The sequence below is a fragment of the Microplitis mediator genome, chromosome 1 (genome assembly GCF_029852145.1).
Source record: "Microplitis mediator isolate UGA2020A chromosome 1, iyMicMedi2.1, whole genome shotgun sequence".
NCBI classification, from domain to species: Eukaryota; Metazoa; Arthropoda; class Insecta; order Hymenoptera; family Braconidae; genus Microplitis; species Microplitis mediator.
In genome coordinates this window covers 22,539,699-22,559,358 of record NC_079969.1, presented here as the reverse complement: position 1 = coordinate 22,559,358, position 19,660 = coordinate 22,539,699, and the positions used below count along the sequence as shown (strand labels likewise).

The following is a 19,660-nucleotide window of genomic DNA, read 5'->3' as shown; positions in this document are numbered from 1 at the left end:
AATATTTTTCAATGAAGATACTTTAAGATCATATATGTAAGGTCTTTGACATAATAATTAATAGTTTCGATAAAAAATGCATTCATTTCTAAGATCGCATTCTTTTCTAATTATTATTGTACGATTAAAACTAATTAAATTTTATTAACTTTGAACATTTATCATACTATAAAACTAAAAGATTTTTTCTTTGATTTAAAGTTATGAAAGTCAACATAATCTTTTATAAAACAACTTTAAAACCTTCAATCATAAGTTTTTTCATTTTAAATAGAAGGAAGTAATTTTAATAATCAAAAGTTTTCAATATACTTAATATTAGAATTGTATATTAAGCTACAATAATGATATAAAACATTAAATTATATAATTACTCTTATATATATAAGTTTTCAAACTTTAAAAACGAAATAAATCTTTAATAGCCAGCGGCAAAAATAACTTCAGATTTGTCAGGAATTTATCAAAAAAAAAAAAATCTATAAATGTTGATAAGAAATGAATTTTTACGCAGAGTCTGATTTTTTTTACTGAAATCTAAACTCGGTATTTTGATTTATCATCAGTATTCATCTTATCTGATCGGTTTTTTGAGTATATAAATAAAAATACGCGCACATAATACCTAAGTATCAATCCAACTGTTTACTTACATTGTAATTATGAAAGTAATATTGACACTCGTAAGCTTCGCGGCACTTACTCAAGGTATTAAAAAAAAACATAAATTTTAATCCTTTAAATTTATTCATAATTTAATAAAATTTAACTATATGACTAATATATGAAAACATAAATCTACAATATTAATTTGAAAGTTTTAAATTAAACTTTAAGATGAATTAATAACATTCAGCAATTTTGTAGCTGGAGTCTTGCCAAAACCTTTTCAAGGCCGGATTGTCAATGGAAATGATGCTCAACTTGGGGAAATCCCGTATCAAGTAAGTCGATATTCTAGTAATCAATATTGTTATGTACCTAAAGATCGGACCGTTTTTCGCGGAACAAAAATAAGAAAAAAGAAATGAAAAGTAAAAAATCTACTGGATCTAGATTTCGGAAGTGTTTCGCACGTCACTCGAAAATGATAGACCACCCCTAACTACCCCTAAATTCGCCTTTAGACACAAATTTCATGAATTATTTTCATTTTCGTTGCGTGAAAAACGTTCCGATCTTCAGGTACGTATATTGTTGATAGTCTTTTTTAAGAATACTTTACAAAATATTATTCAAGCGATAAAAAAAAATAATAATAAAAAATATGCGTTTCGCGAATCTCTTGAAAAATAACTGCTCGATGTATGTACCTGAAGATCAGAAAGTTTTTCACGCAACAAAAATGAAAATAATTTATGTAATTTAACTCTAAAAGTTACTTAAGGGGTAGTTGAGGGTTCCGCGAAAAACGTTCCGATTTTCACGGAAATCTCGATGTTTTACACTACAAAAGATTCGAATATTACCTGTTTTAATTTGCGATGAAATAATGACTATGTTTTGAATTTTTATTAATGATTTACTTGAAAATCGAACGTTTTTCGTGGAACGAAAATAAAAAAACGAAATGAAAAGTGAAAATCTACGGGATCTGGATTTCTGAAATGTTTCGCACGTCAGCCGATAATTGCAGGCCACCCTCAACTACCCCTTAAGTCACTTTTAGATTCAAATTACATAAATTCTTTTCATTTTCGTTGCGTGAAAAACGTTCCGATCTTCAGGTACATTATTAATGAGAATTTATGTCGACACCATTCGGTGTGCACTCGGTATGAAATTAAATGCCAATTTTTGTCAGTTTTCGTACCAATTTTTTTTTTAACTCATAGTAGTTCTTTATAATATTTATATGTTTATTTTAGGTATCACTTCAAACACCTTATAGCTCTTTTCACTTTTGCGGAGGTTCAATTTTAAGTGAATTTTACGTTATCACAGCAGCTCATTGTGTTATAGGGTAAATAAAAATAATAATAGTGGCAGAAATACCATGAAAAGGGACAATATAATTTTTTTTAAGAAAAAATACTGATAGTGTCGTTTTTTTTTACTTTTTCTATTCATATTTTTATCATAAAAAAAGAAAAATGCGATTTTAATTTCTGCATATAAAATTATTTTATGAAAAGTTTTTTATACGGAAATTTCCTGTCTACTCTGCAAAAGATCGGGAGTGAATTTGAAGTAAACTTTCACTCTGTTACTTAAGCTCCGGAGTTTTAATACCAAAATAAACACTGGTGTAAATTTCACTCCAAGAGTATTAAATAAATAAACAATTAACGATTACATTCACTTCAGTTTCAATCCAAAAATTTTTTAGTGTATATAAATAATCATAATAATAAAATGGGTTATTATTTTGTCCTTATCATCTTATCATAACTACATAACATTCATATCAATCGTTAATTACTGTACATATGTAATTAAATTACAGAAAATTCCCAAGTGATATAAAAGTTGTTGCCGCTACAATTGATTTAAAAAATCCTCAGTCAACTCATGAGGTCATGAAAATTGTTGTACATGAAAAATATAATGGTATGGATTCAGGGCGTCATGATATTGCTCTATTAAAGGTTAAAAAAGCCTTTCATGTTAGTGATGTTATGAATTTCGTTACTCTGCCGAATCCAAGTGAAGAAATACCACAAGATTCTATCGCGGTTGTGTCCGGCTGGGGGCGATTATGGGTAAATTGAAGTTAATTTTATAATTTTTTCCCCTATAATATATGTGACTTGTTTTTAAATACTACAGATAAACGGAAGTAGTCCAACTATTCTTCAAAAGGCTAAAATAGTTATCGCTGCTCAGGATTATTGTGAAAAAATATATGGTCTTCATAATATAAATATATATGATACTCATGTTTGTGCTTACGATCCAGTAGAAGAAATTGGCTCGTGTCAAGTAAGTATAATTAGTGTAATTAAAACATAATGCAAATTATTATTAATTATGAATAACAATTTCTAACTGATTTATTCGTATGTTTAAGGGTGACTCTGGCGGACCTTTGACAGTTAACGGTAAACTTATTGGTCTTGTGTCTTGGGCAATGGGTTGTGCATCCACAAAATACCCTAGTGTGTACACACGAGTTGCTGAATATGTGTATTGGATCAAAGCTCATGCAATTTAATTAGTTACGAATTTTAAGAAAAGTTGTTAACTACCAAACCAATTGTATATCTTTGTAAAATAATAACTATATTGTATAGTTTTGCTTCAACTGTGTGTTATTAATTTTGAGTACTAAAACAATTTAACCTTCTGATATTTCACTTCATACTAGCGATTCAATGTCACTACACATGAATTAGTGCCATGCAGATTTGGATATACACGAATTTACATTTATACCGATTCCCAATTACACGGATTACAGCATAGCGACAAATTCAATGATAGATTAATCTCAAGTCGATCGTACTCTAGTCGAAAAATAGAACTTCATTTGAACTTCTGTAGTGCGAAATGGAAATAAGCACAGCATAGAAGTTCCAGAGGTACTAAAATACGTTCATGTGCAGCCTAGATTTTGGTTTAAATCGAAGTACAATTTTTTGACTCAATTAATTTGTCGCTCTAGAAAATATTAATATATGAAAATCTACTCTAGTTGTGATTAAACCAACAAATACTTTGATTTTGAATCGTTTAAGATTCATAAAATTTTTTAAAAATCATTCGAAAACTCCAATTAAATCAGAATATCAATCAGTTTGAAATTCCGTATATCAAACATATACCCGTGTAAAAAAATTCGTTAAAAAAAAAAATCCCAAAAATGTTCAACATGTCGAACTTCTAAATTTGAAACAGATTATGAATTCAAGTTGAACTTGTAGAATTTCGATAGTAAAAATGTGAGTGACTTAAAACTTTATGTAGACGAATTTTAAGTCATATGACAAGATTTTGAAACATAATTCTCAAAATGTATTTTTGCTGCATTTTTTCGCGTTCAGAAAAGTTCAAAAATCTCTCAAAGCTCAAAAATTTGCAAGCTCTACAATTGAAGAAAAAATTGTAGTAACCCAAGTAGCACAGAAACTAATTCAAGATATAAAGATGTCTTGACAAAAACAAGACAAATTTTATTTTGACTCATAGCCAAGTATTTTTGTATAAATATAAGACGTCCATATGCTGGTGCTAAGAGTCATAGGGAATTTTTATTCTTCTCCCCGTCTTAAAAAAGTCATCTCATTTGACAAGTTGTTCAGATGACATTTGATATTCATTTTTAAATTACTTTTTGCCGCCTTTTCTGTCAAGTCTTTTAAGCAGACTTTTTTTTTGACATAAATTTCATTGTTGCTTGCCAACATTTTGGTGCCTTATCGATGAAACAAAAAACAGCCTTAAATCTGCTAAGCGATTAAAAATAATTTAAAAATGTATATGATTAATAAAGACAATTTTCGAGAGAATATTTGAATGATAACGATCAATATATAATTTGTTAGTTAGATAGGAAATTGAAAGCCCTTTCAAACGAGTACTCAGATCACATATTTACTATCAATAACTTAAAAAACGTACGTATAGTAAATAATTATTGATCAAATGAAATTTATGAAAATTTTTTAAATTATTAAAAATGAGTATGTTATGTTGGTACTCGTTTGAGATGCACTGAAGCCAACGGCAAAAATAAGTTGAGATTTGTTAAGAATTTATCAAAAAAAAAAATCTATAAATGATGATAAGAAATGGGTTTTTACGCAGAGTTCACAGAAAGTTAAGATACGGAATTTGGGTCTCGGCCAATGTCGTGATTCCTGAGAATTTAAAGCTTATCTAAAAAGTACATTTGGTCATTAATGGCGTCTACGAAGGTACGTCTCTATATGCAAAATTATACAGGATATCATCTAAATGGCCAGGCATTTTAATCTTTACTTTACGATTTACATATGTACTTTATTACAAAAGAAAAAAAAATAGATATATACTAGTGAAAGAGATGGCGCAAAATAATGGCGCTCAATGTGGGTGCTCACAATCTAAGAATTTCGTATTAATTATTAAATTTAATTCCTATGAAATAGTTGTAAATATAACTTTTTTTTATTAAATTTTCGTTATTGATTAGGAATATTTTATCAATAAATGTCATGTAATCATTGGATGTTTTATCTATCTTTTACTCTCAGAAAAAAACTATATGTCTACTATGACGCTATCTAGCAAAGAAAATGGTTTTTAATAAAGTCATTAAATTTTTGCACCAAAAATTTATCAGACTGAAAATTTCTAATAGCATAATTTCTTATAAGAAGAATATACAGTATGTCTAAAAGTTATATTTTCTCTCAGTGTAAAATTTATCATTATTAGGGACAAGATTTTTGTCTTAATTTTGAAATGAATGTTTCAAATGTTTGATATTCCGGCGAAAATATTGGTCTTATAGAAAAATTGTCATATTTTTTAATTAAGAAAAAATCTTGGCCTTAATCATCATTAATAGAATATCGAAAAAAATTTACAAAAGTATAAATACGTTCATTGATAGTATTAAGCTAATTAATGTCTTCTTCGTATTTTCCGAAGTTTAAAAATCGTTTAAAAAAAGTACGTCGTGATTCGTTTTGAAGTTTAGAATAAACAATTTTTTTTTTACTCGGGATATGCAATACCCTCTTTACTATCGTCAAAGAGTTTGCAAGTCGAATGCAAAGTAGTTTATAAAATTTATAGAAAAATTAAGTGTTTACTGGTAAAAATAATTTATGAAGCTAAAATAAACTAAAATGAACCAAAGATGTCTCGTACGTACTTTTAATATAATTTTTAAAAAGTATTAATTAACACGGAAATATGAACAAAATAAATATATAAACATTCGCAAACGAAGTTTTTATCACGAAAGTAAAGATAAAAATATATCGCGATGCATATCGATAATGCAATCAATTTTCTTTATTAAAATAAAATAATGAGACTATCTGATTTTTCACTGACAATCTAAACTCGATATTTTGATTTATCATCAGTATTTATCTCATCCGATCTGTTTTTTGAGTATATAAATAAGAATATGCGCACATAATACCTAAGTGTCATTCCAACTGTTTACTTACATCGTAATTATGAAAGTAATACTGACACTCGTAAGCTTCGCGGCACTTACTCAAGGTATTAAAAAAAAACATAAATTTTAATCCTTTAAATTTATTCATAATTTAATAAAATTTAACTATATGACTAATATATGAAAGCATAAATCGACAATATTAATTTGTAAGTTTTAAATTAAACTTTAAGATGAATTAATAACATTCAGCAATTTCGTAGCTGGAGTCTTGCCAAAACCTTTTCAAGGCCGGATTGTCAATGGAAATGATGCTCAACTTGGGGAAATCCCGTATCAAGTAAGTCGATATTCTAGTAATCAATATTGTTGATACTCTCTTTTAAGAATACTTTACAAAAGATTATTCAAGCGATAAAAAAAAATATGCATTTCGCGAATCTTTTGAAAAATAATTGCTCGATATTTTACACGACAAAAGATTCGAATATTACCTGTTTTAATTTACGATCTAATAATGACTATACTTTCATATAAATTTTAAAACCCGGCGGGAATATCATAAAATATAATAGCAGTAAAATTTTTTGAATCTTTAATAATGGAAATTTATTTCGACACCATTCGGTGTGCACTCGGTATGAAATTAAATGCCAATTTTTGTCAGTTTTCGTACCAATTTTTTTTTTAACTCATAGTAGTTCTTTATAATATTTATATGTTTATTTTAGGTATCACTTCAAACACCTTATAGCTCTTTTCACTTTTGCGGAGGTTCAATTTTAAGTGAATTTTACGTTATCACAGCAGCTCATTGTGTTAAAGGGTAAATAAAAATAATAATAGTGGTAGAGATACCATGGAGCGGGACAATATAATTAAAAAAAAAAAATTTTATTTTTACTTTTTCTATTCATATTTTTATCATAAAAAAAGTAAAATGCGATTTTAATTTCTGCATATAAAATTATTTTCTGAAAAGTTTTTTATACAAAAATTTCCTGTATACTCTGCAAAAAATCGGGATTGAATTTGGAGTAAACTTTCACTCTGTTACCTAAACTCCGGTGTTTTAATTTTAGAATGAACACTGGTGTAAATTTTACTCCAAGAGAATTAAATAATTCACTTCGGTTTCGAACCGCAAATTTTTTAGTGTCTATAAATAATCATAATTATAAAATGGATTATTATTTTGTCCCTATCGTCTCATCATAACGTCATAACATTCATATCAATCGTTAATTACTGTACATATGTAATTAAATTACAGAAAATTCCCAAGTGATATAAAAGTTGTTGCCGCTACAATCGATTTAAAAAATCCTCAGTCAACTCATGAGGTCATGAAAATTGTTGTACATGAAAAATATAATGCTGTCGATTCATGGCGTCATGATATCGCTCTACTAAAGGTTAAAAAAGCCTTTAATGTTAGTGATGTTATGAATTTCGTTGCTCTGCCGAATCCAAGTGAAGAAATACCACAAGATTCTATCGCGGTTGTGTCCGGCTGGGGGCGATTATGGGTAAATTGAAGTTAATTTTATAATTTTTTCCCCTATAATATACGTGACTTCTTTTTAAATACTACAGGAAGGCGGAAGTAGTCCAACTATTCTTCAAAAGGCTAAAATAGTTATCGCTGCTCAGGATTATTGTGAGAATAAATATGGTGATCAAAATTTGAATATATATGATACTCATGTTTGTGCTTACGACCCAGTAGAAGAAATTGGCTCGTGTCATGTAAGTATAATTAGTGTAATTGAAACATGATGCAAATTATTATTAATGATGAATAACAATTTCTAACTGATTTATTCGTATGTTTAAGGGTGACTCTGGCGGACCTTTGACAGTTAACGGTAAACTTATTGGTCTTGTGTCTTGGGCAATGGGTTGTGCATCCACAGAATACCCTACTGTGTACACACGAGTTACTGAGTATGTGTATTGGATCAAAGCTCATGCAATTTAATTAGTTACGAATTTTAAGAAAAGTTGTTAACTACCAAACCAATTTTATATCTTTGTAAAATAATAACTATATTGTATAGTTTTGCTCTAACTGTGTGTTATTTATTTTGAGTACTGAAACAATTTAACCTTCTGATATTTCACATCATATTAGCGATTCAATGTCACTACACATGAATTAGTGCTATGCAGATTTGGATATACACAAATTTACATTTATACCGATTCCCAATTATACGGATTACAGCATGACGACAAATTCAATGATAGATTAATCTCAAGTCGATCGTACTCTAGCGAAATGGAAATAAGCACAGCATAGAAGTTCCAGAGGTTCTAGAATACGTTTATTTGCAGCCTAAATTTGAGGTTTAAATCGAAGATCAATTTTTTGACCCAATTTTTTACTTTAGAAAATATAAATAAATGAAAATCTACTCTACTTGTGATTAAATCGACAAATACTTTTGTTTTCAACGTTTAAGTTTCATAAAATTTTAAAAAAATTATTCGAAAACTCCAATTGAATCAGAATATCCTCAGTTTGAAATTACGTTTCAATAAATTCTGTATATCAAACATATACCCGTGTAAAAAAATTAATTTCAAATAGATTCCAAAAATGTTCGATATGTTAAACTTCCAAATTTGAAACAGATTATAAATTTATGTGGACGAATTTTTTAAGCCTGACAACAAGATTTTGAAACATAATTCTCAAAATGTATTTTTGCTACATTTTTTTACGCTTAGAAAAAATTCCAAAATCTCTTAAAGCTAAAAAATTTTTAAGCTCTACAATGGAAAAAAAAACTGTAGTAACCCAAGTAGCACAGAGACTAATATAAGATGTCAAAAAAATGTCTTGAAAAGGACAAGACAAATTTTATTCTGACTCATAGCCAAGTTTTTTGTGTAAATATGAGACGTCCATATGCTGGTGCTAGGAGTCAGGAAATTTGTGTTCTTCTCCCCGTCTTAAAAAAGTCATCTCATTTGACAAGTTGTTCAGATGACATTTGATATTCATTTTTAAATTACTTTTTGCCACCTTTTCTGTCAAGTCTTTTAAGCAGACTTTTTTTATGACATAAATTTCATTGTTGCTTGCCAACATTTTGGTGCCTTATCGATAAAACAAAAAACAGCCTTTTATCTGCTAAGCGATTAAAAATAATTTAAAAATGTATATGATTAATGAAGACAATTTTCGCGAGAATATTTGAATGATAACGATCAATATATAATTTGTTAGTTAGATAGGAAATTGAAAGCCCTTTCAAACGAGTACTCAGATCACATAATTACTATCAATAATTTAAAAAATATACATATAGTAAATCATTAATCATCAAATGAAATTTATGAAAATTTTTTAAATTATTAAAAATGAGTATGTTACGTTGGTGCTCGTTTGAGATGGATTTTAATTATGATACTGAAGTAGCCGACGTCTTTCAATTTTTGTATTTTTTTCAAAACGATAAAGTATAAAAAAAAGTAAAAGTCTACAAACTTTAGGGTCATTTTTAATAACCTATAAAACTATTTGACCGGAAGTTATTTAATAATTTTTAATTAGTTATGAAGTATTAATTATGTAGATTATTATTGTAGAATTTTTTTTAACAGAAAATTTTTAGTTCTCTCAAACGAGCACTAAGATGACATCCTTCTTCTTATTAATATTTGTAATGAACATATTTTTTTATTTGTATGAAATAAAATATATGTATATCTTTCGAAATATCTATTATGATGGACAAATTTTTTTGTGAATTATAAGTGATTATAATATTTAATAACTTACATTAAATTAAAAAATAACTGATATTACCTCGATCAATTATTTTGTCAATTGTGAGTAATTCAAAATAAAAATGCCGCAAATTATTTGCTATAATTTTCCACTCATTATAAATAATGCTTGTGATCAAATATTCTTTTTTATAATTCATATTAAATTAATCCTTTGATTCATATTTATATGTAAAATAATTGTATGTAAATATTTACATATGATTATGATAATAAAAAATAAATGTTCAAAGTTGTTTACAATTCCGCCATTTTGAAAAGAGCGACCTCTTTTCAAACAAGCGGGAGAATTCAAAATTTAATTGTTTAAATAAATTAAATAATTAATTTGGTATTAATTAAAATAACAAAATTATTGTAAGAAAGTAATAAATTACTTAATAAAATTTTAAGTTCAATAAATTCAAATGAAAAAAAAAATTTGATTGAAAAAATTTTTTGAATTTACTCACTCTTCCCGCCATTCGCATTCTCTGCTGCAAGTACTCGTACAACACCGACGCACAAATTAATAAATTAAACACACAAACACTTATTAAATATATCAAATTAATACAACTTATTAATCACTACACTAAAACAAGCACTTGAGAATATTATTTTCTATAAAACACACACGTTTAAATACTTTTTTTTATATTTAAATTCTGACGATCGACATGGCGTCATTTAATACGAAAGCTAAGCCGGCACTGAATTTAATTTTTTTACGAACTTATATTCACTGACACTCACAATTGAATATCGAAAATTATTTGTTAATTAATCAATAATAATTTAAAAGTAACATCACATTAATAACCGAGTTGAACAATAGATAAATTAATTATTTAAATGAGCTGAAGTGATCACGACAATGGGGCTTCGGTTAAGCGGGAGACTGACTGGCCCATAATGCAGTGCGGGATGTGGGGGAAGGGAAGCTTCGGGCGCGTGCGCACTCCACTTTCGTTGCTACTGCGCAGGTCCTTCCAAGCGTCGCTACAACTGCGCAAGTGCGTCCAACATTAAATCGCTGGCGTCACAATACTCGGGCCTCGTCTTACTCGTAATTAAATAAATAAATTCAGTGTTTTTTTGTTTAAATAAATAAAAACTTTTGTCTTTAAATATTCTCCATCGTTCAACAAACATTTCGTGACAATAATTTGATCGGTACTTAACATAAAACGAGTAAAGAAAGTTATTTAAGTAAATCGTATCTTCTTTGCCATTGTCGGACTACCAGTGCTCGGTGTCGTACTAGTGTGAATGTAGCTGACAGTTGGCAATTTTTTAAATTTTGAATTAGATAAATAAAATGTAAGTAAAATAAAAATTATTAATGCGTATTTAGATTATTCAAAAATGAGTACGTGCATTTTCTTCAATTTCATCATTTCAATTAATTAATTAATTTATTTATTTATTTGAAATTTATAAATTGTCTCATATCTGCTGCGTTCTCACTCATTGTTGTCGCATGATACTGAAGTTTGAAAAAATTTGAAAATTTTTAATTATCTGCTAACTTCAGAGTCATCTTGTCGTTCGTTTTCGTAATTAAAAATCCGGACAATTAAGTTTTATTGATTATTATTCATGTGACAAAGTGTTTAAAAAATATCAGTGAGTGTGTTGTGAATAAGTGTAATTTTGTTTTGTTCAGTGATAAGTGTATAAATATTTTTTTTACACCTTGTGCCAGTATCTTAAAAAAATTTGTTAACGTAATTTTTTAAAATTTCAATTGTAAAATCGGGTTTCATAAGTGCACAGTGTTTAGTTTGTGTCAATGATTTGAATCAGTGTATTTTCTTGTTCAATTCGATTGTTCAAATTCAGTTTTCGACTTCAGCGTCACCGAATGAATCACAACCGCAAAATGTGAGTTTTTTTTTTTTTTTATTGACACAATTATTTATTAATATCTTATACTCGAAAAATAATTTATTACTTATAATTAATGGTTTAAATTATGACTTGCAATTCGTTAGAACTAACGTCTTATATATTTATATAAAAAAAACTTGGCTTTAAGACAAAATATAATTTAGTTTGTCCTTTTCAAGACATCTTTATGACATCTTAAAGTTGTCTCTGTACTACTTGGGTATACGGATGTATACTCTTAAAGAAATATTGTTGTTCTTTTAAATTTGCTGCTCATACTTATTAATAGAAAGCATATTTATGACCTTATTATTAAAATTAAAATTTGCTCTTAATCTTCGCGGAAAATACGGATATAAATTACATGGAAAACTTAACCGTTTAAAATGCTATAATATGTGCGATAATTCAAACCTATAAAATATTCACGAGACAAGTTTTCATATTAGCATATTAGTAATTATCATTTTATTCATCTATGTGAAAATTTAATGCAAAATGGAAGTACTAGCCACTCGTTCGCGTACTATCCCGCGATTTTTTTTTGAATAAATTAAATTACATTCAAAAATCATCGATTTGAAAATTTATAGCGTCGTTTCATATAAAAATGTATATGTATGTAATCGAAAAATTTACTTGAATAAATTTATATACACATACATATATATGTATATATTTTTATTGTTCATTCATCGGTTATTTTAATAAATATTAAAAAAAAAAAAAGCAATGCGTCAATACTTCACAGTATCACAGTTGAGTTTAAAAAGAATTTTTAAAGAATAAAAAGCGGGCGAGTACTTTGAGTTGAATAAACTATCAGCCACAAAAAGTCAAACTCCACAAAGTTCTTTTTACAATAAAACCAAAAAAAAAAAAAATCGCACTAGATAACAGCAGATATTTACAATGCTAATGAAATCTCGTTTACGTTACCTCCATTTTTATGAGTGAAATGCGAGCATCCAACGCTTTTAAATAACTCGTTAAAAATTTCCCGGATTGAATTTCCCAAACACTGCTCTTTTCCTTTCCTTTTAAGATAACTTATATTCTAAGTAGAACAGGAAAAAAGTATTGACGAGTAAAACTAATTTAAATTCTTGACGATGACGCCGCACAAACACCTTTGACGTTATCATATTAGCAAAATGAGATCAGACAGCAATTAATATTTAACTTTTGAAATATAAATTTGAGCGGGTAAACTGTCAAAAATTTTTGGACTGTGTAGTGTCAATGACGGTGTAAAAATTTGGTGTGAAAATTACACCACGTATGTTAAATTTAGACGGTGTGAATAAATTTTGAATAATTTTGCATCAAGAAAAATAATCATAAAAATATTAAAATGTTCAAATGTTTAAAGTCTTCTGTAGAAAATGAAGTTTTTCTAAGCCAGAATATATTTTTTAAAAATAAAATAGGGCGATATGGAAAATAGTCTAAACAATCAATTAATGCAAACTAGAGCCATTATTATTTTGTTTTATCAAACGCTTGTAGGTATGAATGAGTAGAGTATATTTTTCAATGATAAGGGTTACTTCAATGACCTGTAGTCTCTGAGTTATTCCCTCAGGTTATATCCACGGACGCCATTGCCCTCCCTATCTCAAGCTTTTATTTCAGGGTGCCAAGGCGAATTCTAGCCTCGTTGGAAGTTTAAAGTGTCTCCGACCCAATTCTTTAGAGAAAAGCTTTCAGCTTTACTTATACCCAAGAGACAGCTATTACAGACATTGAAGGATTTTTAAAAATATCAATAAATAATAGTATAATATTTAATAAATCGAAGGGCTGACAAAATCAGGAGTTTAGTTTTTATTTTCACTTACATTAAAAGATAAAAATATATTTTAGACTGATAATTTATCACAAATTAGATAAAAATTTTATGTTCGAAGTTTGAATCAAATGCTCTAGACTTAGTTCTAGTCGAATAATTCAAAAACATTCCTAATAAAAACTGATGATTTTTTCAAATCTTCCGTTTGCGATATTTCCTAAATTAATCCACTGATTTAAAAAAAAAATACCATGAATGTGATTTTGAAACCATCCAAATTAGATACTCCTGAAATATTAAAAAAAAAAACAGTTATTTTCATAGTTCTTCACTTACAATATCCCAAATCAAATCAACTAATTAAAATGATATGATACTTGAGTTAATTGAAATAGCTCGCCGAAATAAAAAGCTAATTAGATCCTGAGATAATTATAGCGGCATATTATGAATTATTAAAAGAAAAAACATGAGTTAAAAATATATTTGAATTAATAACTGTTGAGTCTTTTTGAATTCCGCAAGCCCATTCAAACCGATCGATCTACTCGACAAGTGCGGAATATTTACATACATAGCATACACACATAGTTTTATTTTTCTTTACAATTTTAAATTTTCTCATCGAAAAGTTGAAAAGTAATTTTGAAACTTTAATTCTTTACTCAAAGATGTTTATCATAAAAATTTATTTTGCAAAAAAAAGCTGCAGGTAAAAATTTTCTATTGTTAAAAATACTCATACATAAGAATTATTATATTATAGGATTTTTTCTTTTGAGCATAGAAATAAAATTTATCCGTCACATAGAAATGACATTTATATATATAAATATATCTGGTATTTATACTCATCACATCATAATTGTCTTCTTTAAAATGAATAATTAAAAATCCTTGTGTCTGTATGTTGTGGGAATTACACCCATAAAATAATTTATAAGTCGCTTTAAATTTCTGTTCATGTAATAAATCAATAACCTGTTGTAGTCTCATCTTAGAGAATGTGTTTTGTGCAGCATAATAATAATAGCCATCAAAGTTATGCTTGCCACATAAATTCATAATCGACACACTTTGCATTTAGTCTCATAATTATCTCGTCCGTCTTTAACAAAATTATATGTAAAGCTTTCAACACTTATAGTACTCTATATAAGTTCAAAAGACCACTTTTTTTATTAGTAGATCTCATATAAATCTACCTCGTGCATTTGTCTATGATAGAATTTTAAAAGAATTTCGGAATAGTCGATTATAATTCGTCGAGTAGGTTCCAAAAATAGTCTTAATTCAAAAGTTTATATATATGCAATATAACGCGCCTTGTTGCAACGATATCGCCTACAATTCTGAACGAATGTTAATTAAACTTAGAACACTTATACTATGAATGGTTAACTCGGTTAAGTTCAAAGATGAGCCAAATCGGTCGATTAGTTTAGAAATGGTGGCGATTTGAAATTTAAAAATATACGAAAAACGCTACTTCCACCGTTTTTTTTCTTAAACAACTTTTTACGGAAAACGTGTAACCTTAGTGGGTAGAAAGAATATCATAGCTAATAAAATACCAAAGAAAAGGAGGATTTCTTCATCAGATGCCGTCCCCGCAGCGAAACCTCAGTTCAGCAGCGGTTAGTGCTCGGTTGAACGCAGAGGATTCTGAGTCTGAGCACTCACCTTCGCCGCCAGCTACCCAATCGAAGAGGCCCAGGGTTTCAAATCAGCGTTTCTGACAGCAAATCCAAATATGATGATGAGCAGATCGGATTGAACAACATAGGCGATGCTCCAAAAATTAGAATCACGTGACTTTCAAGCAGTTGACTGGGTTGAATATATCCAACCGAGAGATAATTCTATTTCATTTTTTGAATGCGTGAAGTGCGGTGGGAGACCACGGAATTTCTGTTTAACTAAATTGCGCTTTTGAAGAAGCATAAAGAAGATGCGCACGGAGTGCCAACGACAATCAGAAAACGCAAAAATTTATCAATTATTCTCTACAAAAATTGGCTGTACGAGTATATTCAAAGGCCAGCTGGGCATTCAAATAAGAAAAAGAAACGAAAATTTATTTATCTTTCTTTTTGTACTATATATTAATTGTACATAATTTACTTATATTTATAGTATCTATAATTTTTATTCTGTTTCAATTTTATATTTAAATTAACTAGTAATATTCACATTAATGAATGAAAACAAGTTAGTCTTGTTGTCTAGTATTATATTTATTACTTTCAGTATAATATCATTACTAAAGATATTATATCAAGTCATTCTTATATAATTAATTATTCCAAAAATGTTGACCATCGAAAAATAAACTACCGATTCTGTCGTATGACTAGAATATAAAACTTCTGAAATAAGTTTCTTACCAGGGACACTACAAGTGGTAGGCGCTATCTGGTGGCGAGCACCGAACTACTCCCATTGCCGTTGTCTAAGCTGTATTTTCATTTTCTTGTTTTTTATTTTACGATAATTTATCGAATTCCAATAAAGGTTCAAAGTTACACAATTGATTTTTGTATTATGGTAAAACTGTCATTATTATATTCTTGAAATTCTTTTACGGATGATTATGAAATTTTATAAACTTATTCTTTAGGAAATTATCTTGATCAAATTCAAAAATTTTAAAAATCGGTTGAGTATTTAAGAAAAGGCGGCAATTTAAATTTTCAAATTTTATTTCTGGCGGATTTTGAGCTCGAAATTCATTAAAAATATCAAAGAAAATTAATTTTCAATTCACTTTCATCTTGAAACTTTAAAATAAATAAATAATAAAAAATCTACTTCCATTTTGGATTCAGAATTACCTTTTTTTTTAATTCCGCTTTGAGTTTATTAACAAAACGTATTTTCTAATCAACTGTTGTAATGTTTAAAAAATTTTCCTTATAAAAGACATTGGCCGCAAATTATTACCAGACCCACTAGCTTCCAGAAAGTATATCATCTCTCTAGTATTTATTTTTTTTACGTTTCAAGGCAATAAATATTTGAAATTATCAAATTTATTTGTTTGAAAGTTAAAGCAAAATTTTGAATAAAATAAAATAATTAATAGTATTTTTAGCTGAAAAAGATTTAATATAAATGATCAATGGTGGGTTTAAAATAATTTAAGGACCACACTATTCCTGCGCAAGGGTGAGAAAGCGGTCGATAATTCCGTTGATGCTTGATGTAGGGGTAGGTTAGCGACACAGCCATATATTTACTACTATTGAGGGGCTACTAAACATTCTACAGATGCGACAATCAAGAATTGTTATGAAATACCTACACAATATATCATACCCCAAACTATTGTTTTTTTAAACTACGAAAATAAACTAAATAAGCCAACAAAAAAATAAACACAACAACAAATTAAAATTGTTGCGTCTCTATCTCCATCTCTGTCCAATATAGGTCATATCCTGAAATCCATTTAGTTTTTTTGAGCTTTTCAAATTTATTGATTTCCTGCTAGCATTTTATTCTCAAGAGAATTTATAAAAAAAACCAACACCGATTCTTAATAAAAATGAAAAACTTTTTCTTTATAAATAAATATCCGAACAATAGTAAAATAAAAATTCATTTTACCAGAAAATTCTCAATCTTTCATCTTTTTATTGTTTTCTACTATTATTTTTTTATTTTCACAAGTTTTAAGAAAAAGTTACCGTTTATTTGAAGCGTAAATATTTATTTTCTCTGTGAATTGAATACTTGAAAATGATGAAGTATAATGGCCATAGAGAGACGATTCTGATGTCCACATGGTGCCATTAAAGTCACTCTTTATCACAATTCACACAAGTACATTACGCGCATACATGTTATGTTTTTTGTAATAACTTTTGACTTTTTATATTTACACAGCAAAAATAAACTTTAGCTGTCTCTCCACTTGTTTTAAATTTTATATAAATGCTTCCATAACAACTGATCTCAGACAAGTGATCACACGACAATTGATCCCATAAACAACTGATCCCACAGACTAGATCCAACTGACAACTGATCTAATTCATCAGTTTCCTCAAGATTTTCATAACTTTCATTTTCTGAACTGAATGTCGATAGGATTAGACGTCGATGGGATCATTTTGTAGGGATCATTTGTGGTATAAAATTGTTGGGATCAGTTGACAGCACACCTACTATTTGATGCGAATTTGAAATAATTGACGTAAATATTAAAAATTTCCTACCTGTTTTCTAACTGGAGTTAGACATTCTTCTTTAGTTCTCTCGAATCTCTCAAACTTGAAGCTGTTACTCCGGTACAATTCATTATCACTCTGCTGACGACGGCACAGTCTTCTAGTAAAAACACCCGACCCACAGGGTGCACACTCTGTTGCCAGTTCCCAGGGTAATCCAAGCATAGCAAATTCAGCGGTACGTCTAGCGACAGCATACCCAGCTCGTCTCACTCGACACTTGACACGCTTAATACGTCCTTCCGCAGACTTTGAATGACTACACGGTTGACTTGTACACTCGCATGTGCGTCGCGACCGCCGTGATTTAATGGTATGAGCACACGGTGTTGCATCGCACTCACATCCTGTTTTTTCTACTGAATGCTGGCAATTAGATCCCTCAGGACATTTGCAGGATACATCAATATTTGAGGAATTTTTAATTCGCGGAGGCATAGGAGCTGATGGAAATGAAAAGGAACCTTGGGGACGACGACGTGATACTCCTGAGGCTGAACTGTGACGACACGGGCGTTCAGGGCAATCACATCTGTAATTAAATTTATTGATAATTACTTTTTTTTAAATGGGGATGTTCAATTTTGTTAAAAACTAAAATTTCAAATCAGCGGAACGAAATCCGAAAGTTTACAGCCGATGTGAATTCTCGCTCTCCATCTTCATCTCCTTGTCCTTTTTTTTTTAAATTCAAATATTTGTGTTCGCGTATGTGTATAACAAATTACATTGCAGAAAATAAAAATTACATGTAAATATGTATCAGTTTTTTTTTTTAATCATACTCTAGATGTTTGTATGTATATTTATTTTTTCAAATGTCAATAAAAAATAAAGTGATAAAAAAAAATGATCCTGAAGTTGATTAGCAATTTTCGGAGTTTTTTTCAACAAGCGAATTACAAAAAAAAAAAAAAACTAAAAATATGCACATGTAGAAAATAAAAAAATCTATAGGTGCAATTTTTTAAAATATTTTTTTTATAATTTGACGTTTTAAAAAAAATCTAAAAATTATTAGACATCGGCTGACTTTAGTATCATGTAGAAAACTCGATCAGGTACTGGGTCTCTTACTTTACTCGCTAAAAAAAACACATATTGACTTTGAGTATTAAAAATAGAGAGAAAAAAATAATGTTTACCTTCTAACTCTACGCGAGGAAGGTCGATTTACGTGGGGACACGGCTGCGACTCCAGCGGGCAGTCGCAGCTGTTCCGAGGCCGCGTGCGTCGTACCCTAATCAGCACAGGATGAACAGGACAGGGTTGCACTTGACAAGAACAAACAATTGTTTGAGGGCCATGAGTTTTCCCACGGGTGTTATCACCGCGTTTAGATCGCGAATCCACGTGCAATTGGCATGGTTGTATAGAACAGCCACAACGTCCGGCTGTACCACGACGTCCCGCACTCTGTACACGTTTCCACACCCGCTCCATTCAACTACCGGCGTGCCACTGATGTCAGGATACCCCTTTCCACTCGTATACCCTCGGTTCACTTCGTACACTATCGCGAATCCTCGTAGACATTCGGCTGTTTATTTAAAAATGTACCAGACTAACGGGGGCATTTATCCCCCACGAAATTATCTTATTCACCCCTATCTCTATCTCTGTAAAATAATCGCATCCTGATGAGGTTACCAACAGATAAGAAGGATCAAAAGTTACGAGTGTCAATGTATCAGATATGAGACAATTTATTAATTTTAAGTTAATTAATTAACTGATTAATTTAATTAATGAAATTTTAAAAAATGCGCCTGCCGATTTTTTGATTGTCTAAGTCCGCATTTTTTAAATTTTCATACCCGTGTAAAAAAAATTCGTTCCAAAAAAGTTCAACATGTAGAACTTCTAAACTCGAGACGAGTAGAACTTTTGTAAATTTGATAGTAAAAAAA

General features: G+C 29.2%; 3 protein-coding genes across 3 annotated transcripts in view; 2 read left to right on the top strand and 1 right to left on the bottom strand.

Annotated features, from left to right (window-relative positions):
* Nucleotides 1-19,193, bottom strand: part of LOC130663027 (uncharacterized) — a 154,099-nt gene extending 134,906 nt beyond the window's left edge. The window contains exons 1-2 of the mRNA XM_057462096.1: nucleotides 18,895-19,193; nucleotides 17,738-18,281 (exon numbers count right to left, since the gene is read on the bottom strand). Coding sequence (XP_057318079.1) covers nucleotides 17,738-18,281; nucleotides 18,895-19,193 — 843 coding nt within the window. The remainder of the gene's footprint in view (nucleotides 1-17,737; nucleotides 18,282-18,894) is intronic.
* On the top strand, nucleotides 623-3,224 carry LOC130663341 (chymotrypsin-2-like). The gene is made up of 6 exons (XM_057462551.1): nucleotides 623-708; nucleotides 868-944; nucleotides 1,869-1,963; nucleotides 2,447-2,702; nucleotides 2,770-2,922; nucleotides 3,011-3,224. Exons 1-6 carry the CDS (start codon nucleotides 663-665, stop codon nucleotides 3,152-3,154), a joined length of 771 nt encoding a protein of 256 aa, XP_057318534.1. The 5' UTR covers nucleotides 623-662; the 3' UTR covers nucleotides 3,155-3,224.
* LOC130663263 (trypsin-1-like) lies at nucleotides 6,073-8,126 on the top strand. The gene is made up of 6 exons (XM_057462431.1): nucleotides 6,073-6,159; nucleotides 6,319-6,395; nucleotides 6,787-6,881; nucleotides 7,329-7,584; nucleotides 7,652-7,804; nucleotides 7,893-8,126. Exons 1-6 carry the CDS (start codon nucleotides 6,114-6,116, stop codon nucleotides 8,034-8,036), a joined length of 771 nt encoding a protein of 256 aa, XP_057318414.1. The 5' UTR covers nucleotides 6,073-6,113; the 3' UTR covers nucleotides 8,037-8,126.
* Nucleotides 19,194-19,660: the final 467 nt, after the last annotated feature.

Bases quoted from the DNA above. Each gene is read 5' to 3' on its own strand.
- LOC130663263 (XM_057462431.1), top strand. From the start codon at position 6,114: ATGAAAGTAATACTGACACTCGTAAGCTTCGCGGCACTTACTCAAG. The intron at 6,160-6,318 runs GTATTAAAAAAA...GCAATTTCGTAG, and splicing joins CTTCGCGGCACTTACTCAAG to CTGGAGTCTTGCCAAAACCT. The intron at 6,396-6,786 runs GTAAGTCGATAT...TGTTTATTTTAG, and splicing joins TTGGGGAAATCCCGTATCAA to GTATCACTTCAAACACCTTA.
- LOC130663341 (XM_057462551.1), top strand. From the start codon at position 663: ATGAAAGTAATATTGACACTCGTAAGCTTCGCGGCACTTACTCAAG. The intron at 1,964-2,446 runs GTAAATAAAAAT...ATTAAATTACAG, and splicing joins GCAGCTCATTGTGTTATAGG to AAAATTCCCAAGTGATATAA. The intron at 2,923-3,010 runs GTAAGTATAATT...CGTATGTTTAAG, and splicing joins AAGAAATTGGCTCGTGTCAA to GGTGACTCTGGCGGACCTTT.